The 5,802-nt window shown below is 45.8% G+C and overlaps 2 protein-coding genes across 2 annotated transcripts in view; both read left to right on the forward strand.

Annotated features, from left to right (window-relative positions):
- Window positions 1–708: 708 nt before the first annotated feature.
- LOC119337952 (glutamate-1-semialdehyde 2,1-aminomutase, chloroplastic) lies at window positions 709–2,651 on the forward strand. Its single transcript, XM_037610232.1, has 2 exons — window positions 709–910; window positions 1,381–2,651. The coding sequence occupies exons 1-2, from the start codon at window positions 743–745 to the stop codon at window positions 2,446–2,448; spliced, it is 1,236 nt and encodes a 411-aa protein (XP_037466129.1). The 5' UTR covers window positions 709–742; the 3' UTR covers window positions 2,449–2,651.
- Window positions 2,652–4,784: 2,133 nt separating this feature from the next.
- The window catches only part of LOC119340683 (MADS-box transcription factor 51-like), a 47,746-nt gene continuing 46,728 nt past the window's right edge, over window positions 4,785–5,802 (forward strand). Inside the window, exon 1 of the mRNA XM_037612606.1 lies at window positions 4,785–5,208. Coding sequence (XP_037468503.1) covers window positions 4,916–5,208 — 293 coding nt within the window. The 5' untranslated portion in view covers window positions 4,785–4,915. The remainder of the gene's footprint in view (window positions 5,209–5,802) is intronic.

A 5,802-nucleotide genomic window follows, 5' to 3' on the forward strand; every position in this document is an offset into this window, starting at 1 on the left:
TCTCTCTCTCTCTTTTAGTGCCGCGTTTGGGATTTTCTCTTCGCCGTTCCTCGGGGGAGGAAAATGCGGATTTTTCCTGAGTGCAATTGTGGAGAGACGTGCGTGTGTGACCAACTTCAAAAGTTCTCGGGTAAACTTGGGGCAAATTTGCATGTTTTTGTGTCTGGTATGCGAATTGAAGGCGTGGTATGGGTAGATTAGAGGTTGAAAATCAGGGCCCTTGTGCTGCCTAAATCGGCAATGTCAGCATTTGGCAAGGTCAAGGTCAACTGTATTCTTAGACCAGGTTGCTAGGTGTAGGCAGAAATATTAGCATAGACACAACATCGATCATCAAGTTTCACGTACAGAATTAGTCTCAGTGTGCATGGTGGGCAACTACGTGCATGTTTGATTCTGCAACCTGCATTTACAACCATGATGAGAATATAAGGTGGAATGGTTGCCATAAGTAGTTGGACTGGAGAAATGTAAAAGTGGCCAGTGCATTTAACCATTCTCTTAGTCATGTTTTCGGTCTTAGTCTCTTAGATCAGTAGTTGGCATATTGCTTTGACAGATGTTGAGCTGTTTGGTGCTGCTCTGTTTGGATTTAGTGAACTATCATGAGATGGCGCAGTCCATCCTCATCCAGAGCATCGTTACATTCTTCTATTATTCGAGATCTTACTCACATTTTATTTTCATTAGTATCTGATGTGGATGTTTAACTGATTGATGTCTCACTTCTTCACAGGAATTGATGCCTGGAGGTGTTAATTCACCAGTCCGTGCCTTCAAATCAGTCGGCGGGCAGCCCATAGTTTTTGATTCTGTGAAGGGCTCTCATATGTGGGATGTCGATGGAAATGAATATATTGATTATGTTGGTTCCTGGGGTCCTGCAATCATTGGTCATGCAGATGACAAGGTACATCCTACCCTCCGTCCCAAAATAAGTGCCGTTGACTTAGTACAACTTCGTACTAAAGTTGTACTAAATCCGCGATATTTATTTTGGGACGGAGGGAATATTTCATAAAATGTATGAGTTAGAATGTTTCTACCTGTATATTTTGAACTGCTTTATTGTTGCCCAGAGTGAATATTTGATGATTGAAAGGCTTGGTAATTTCTTCGTTGTACTAGTCGGTAGGATTAATTTGACTAATCACCATTTTTTCCAAAAAAAGAAATACCATTAGCTAAAGTACATGCATTATTCACTAGATTGTGTGATCAAACTGCTGGAATCGCCTAATACTATCTCAGTTCAAAACTTTTGAGGAATCATGAAGTTAGGACTAAACATATCTTGCTCTATTTGGAAATCGCAAGATAGAAACTGACTGACCATTCTGAACCAAATTCAGCGTTACTAAATGCTTGTGTTTAATTCAGGTGAATGCTGCACTTATTGAAACTCTGAAGAAGGGAACTAGCTTTGGTGCTCCATGTGCGTTGGAGAATGTGTTGGCTCAAATGGTCATCTCCGCTGTGCCGAGTATCGAAATGGTTCGTTTTGTAAATTCAGGAACAGAAGCTTGCATGGGAGCACTCCGTCTTGTGCGTGCATTCACTGGGAGGGAAAAGATCCTCAAGTTTGAAGGCTGTTACCATGGCCATGCAGATTCCTTCCTCGTTAAAGCAGGCAGTGGTGTTGCCACCCTCGGCCTCCCAGACTCCCCTGGAGTGCCTAAAGGAGCCACCGTTGGGACTCTAACAGCACCTTATAATGATGCTGAGGCGGTTAAAAAGCTGTTTGAGGATAACAAAGGGGAGATTGCTGCAGTCTTCCTTGAGCCGGTTGTCGGCAATGCTGGCTTCATTCCTCCGCAGCCTGCTTTCCTAAATGCTCTCCGTGAGGTGACCAAACAAGACGGTGCACTTCTGGTCTTTGATGAAGTGATGACTGGTTTCCGTTTAGCTTATGGTGGGGCACAAGAGTACTTTGGAATCACCCCTGACGTGACAACCTTGGGGAAAATTATTGGCGGTGGTCTTCCAGTTGGTGCTTACGGTGGGCGGAAGGATATCATGGAGATGGTTGCTCCAGCAGGACCAATGTACCAGGCAGGAACCCTGAGTGGAAACCCTCTAGCTATGACTGCTGGAATCCACACTCTCAAGCGTCTGATGGAGCCTGGCACCTATGAATACTTAGACAAGGTCACTGGTGAACTTGTCCAGGGTATATTGGATGCGGGTGCTAAAACAGGGCACGAGATGTGTGGAGGACACATCAGGGGCATGTTCGGATTCTTCTTCGCAGGTGGCCCAGTGCACAACTTTGATGACGCCAAGAAGAGCGACACCGCGAAGTTTGGGAGGTTCCACCGTGGAATGCTGGAAGAAGGCGTGTATTTGGCACCATCCCAGTTCGAGGCAGGTTTTACAAGCTTGGCACACACAACCCTAGACATTGAGAAAACCGTGGAGGCTGCTGAGAAGGTTCTTCGTCGGATATAGATGATTCGGATTGCAAACCTTTTGGAGCCTTTCCTTCTGTTGTACTCTGTTTGTACGTGGCTGAAGTTTAGTTTCGTATTGTATTTTGTTGTGCAGCAGCAGCAGCAGTATATTGTCTCTAGCCCATTTCTCTTCTTCTGAATTAGCATTTGGGGTGATTTTGTCTTGGCAATAAAACTTTGGCTACGACCTCTCCTATTCCATCTTCCTGTTGATTGAATATTTTTGCACCAAGTAAAGAAACCAGCAAATGTAACCGTTGTGTCGTTGCGTGCCTAAAGATGTTGGATCAACGGTGCTGGTCGCTGTACATCTTCTTGTCTCGCTAAAGCCAAAGAAGGAAAAAACAAAATTTCTACCTGAGCACGTTATGTCAAATATCTTGCCCCATGTAGTGCCAAACAAACGAAATCTCCCCTATTTAATTTTCAGATATGATACTCTTTTCAGGTTGACATCGTGCTTGGCTGGTGATATATATTCCCTTTAATCCGCTCTCTTGTGCAACTTGATTAGGTCCGTCCAATTGTTAGGATACAAGTGCATGTTGCAAAGGTGTGGGGGTCTCTTTCATCAATCGATTCCACCTTTTTCCACACAAACAGAAGGCACATCATTCTCTCACTCTTTTTTTTTATCATGAACAAGCTGCCGCCATCGCTCCCTTAATGGAGCCGGCCTATCGGGAAATCTTTATGCAAGTGCCCGTAACAACCAACACTCTCGACCTGTAGCCGCCGCCATTGGACCCATAAATTGATTTGAAGCGCTTGACATCAAATCTCATTGTCTTGCACACATGGCGAGAAAACCTAACATCATTGTCTTAAGAAGACTGCATGAATCTATGTCAAAACTTCTTTGACTATGTTTCAATGGACGAACTTGAGGAGGATCGGAGCCCGAAAGATCATCTTGAAGATGAAGCGCCACCATCCGCTACCTCACCGCTCCCACGAGAAATAATAAACTCTAACATAAACTACTAGCCGAACCGAGGCACCATGAGGCCGATTGGTTCACGCCCATGGTAGCCTTGCCGGAATTGGTCACCCTAATAATTTGGCGAAAGTTTTCGCCGCCAGCGATTTGCCAACGCGCAGGCGTACAGAGTAAACCGGCTGCTGAAATATTGGCGGGGATCCGATAGTTTGGTATCCTCAAAACGCACGCCAATTCTAGCAGTCAACGTCAATTAATTACTATGGCAGCCCTTGACTACAATTCAAATGCCCCTCAGGACTCCGCACCCCTGTTGTTAGCCGCTGGAGTGGCAGGGGGAGGCGGGTCCTCGGGAGTGGAAGGGATAGATTGATTTAGGAAAAAAAAAAGACCTAGAGACCCTAGGGCACATCATTCATCGTGTTGAATGCTTAATTTTGCGGATAAAAGGAAAACACACACGCACGCACACGCACGCACTCACACGAATACATCATCATGCGGAGTGTCCCCTGCTCACAGTTAGAATTAGGCTAGAAGGTGATAGCTAGTTGTCAATTAGCAACTGTCATCTCTTCGGGTGTTTGTTGGCTGTTTTTTTTTAGAAAAACTTCCGATCATCAAACAACATGCCAATATAAAGAACACAAGAAGTAATAAAAAATATTTTATCCATGTTCCTAAGCCACCTAGCAACACTATAAACACAGGATGACTCAATAGCGCAATCATCGCCCCTCCTCACGGGAGCCATACAAATCATTTTTTTCATTCTTGGTTATAGTAGACAGTCGAAAAATCGTTAAGCTAAGATCCCAAAGGAACAACAACCTTTATGGATACAGGGAAGACATCCCTTCCTTCCAATCTCTTCACCTTGTGTAAGTACCAAAATCACTTGTGATAATTTTACATTAAGGAAAATGATGCATAATTCATTTTTATGTTCAAATTAGTACTATGTCGTGTTTGTTGATTGTTGGTAATGAGACCGCCAACCGCTCATGCCGATCGGTAGCATGCTCTATTTGCTGTATTGCATATACTTACGAAATAAAATGAAACATCTGCTCTCTCTCTCTCTCTCTCCACCAGAATCGACCTGTTTTTTTTTTCTTACTGCTTGAACCGTTGATCGTTCATAACGAAGACATGTGATCTGAACCGTCCAATTCAGATCCAACAAAGATAGGCCCACAAGGTCAGCGAGACACAAAACAGCGAAACAGCGTCGTTGCCCCGCTAGGAGGCTACACGTATTGGGGTTCTCAGCCCGAATTCTCAAGTTTTGGCGCCGAGGGTGGGTCAGGGGCCCGTACCCCGCAACTTGGTGCCGTACCCATCCGATGGACTGGCCCATGGAGCCCCTCGTCCTGTCCTCCACAACTTTCGCTTGAATCTCTCTCATTCTCTCCCCTCCCAAGTTAATTCTCCCCATCTTTATGACCAGCTGCCACCAGCCTCCTCCGCTCCTCGCTCGGTTGCGTTTTGCCGGGTAGCTAGCTAGCTAGGGCCTTCACTGGGAATGGCGGAGGATGTGGGGAGGAGGAGGATGCAGCAGCAGCAGCAGGAGGATGAGCGTTTGAAGGCGGCGGCCGCGGCGGTGGAGGAGGGAGTAGGGAAGAGGAAGAGGAAGCGGGGGAGGGTGGAGTTGCGGCGGATAGAGGACAGGACGAGCCGGCAGGTTCGCTTCTCCAAGCGGCGGAGCGGGCTCTTCAAGAAGGCCTTCGAGCTCTCCGTGCTGTGCGACGCCGAGGTTGCGCTAGTTGTCTTCTCTCCCGCCGGCCGCCTCTACGAGTTCGTCTCCTCCGACACCAGGTATACCGTATATCCGTATGTATATTGTATACTAATCTAAATTTTCTCTAGTCGCCTATCTTTTGTAAGTATCCATGTGTTTTCTGCTGTTCTTGGCAGCTAGTACTTTTTGCCTTTTATATTGCACCGGCGCTCTTGCATGTTCTTGTTTCGGCCGAGCACACACAGTTTGGTCTAGAAAATCATTGCCGGCTGCCGCGGATCGTGTTTACGCGCCCGAGTTCGCGATGGTTAGTTCTCAAACTGAAGGATCTGTGCATATATAGCCCGACCAAAAATATGATATGTAGCTGCCCATAACCACGCCGGATTATTTTTCTCTGATTTTATGTTGCATTTCTTTGTTTCCATGGGGAATGATTTATTTCCCACAGGCGTATCATTGGAATTTTGGCAAAATTAAGCTGGGCGTCCTTCTGTCAGTCTAGTTAAATATTTCTCTGTAGCGCATGGTCTTGCTACCATGGCTAAGAGCTCAGGAGATAGTCTGATGGTAGGCAAGGTCCCTGACTATATTGAGCAGCTATGGTACGTGATTGTAATCCCAACCAAGAGTAGCTTTCCACTCTTTGGTTCTAAAAAAAAAAAGAAAAA

This window comes from Triticum dicoccoides, chromosome 7B (genome assembly GCF_002162155.2).
Source record: "Triticum dicoccoides isolate Atlit2015 ecotype Zavitan chromosome 7B, WEW_v2.0, whole genome shotgun sequence".
Lineage (NCBI taxonomy): Eukaryota > Viridiplantae > Streptophyta > Magnoliopsida > Poales > Poaceae > Triticum > Triticum dicoccoides.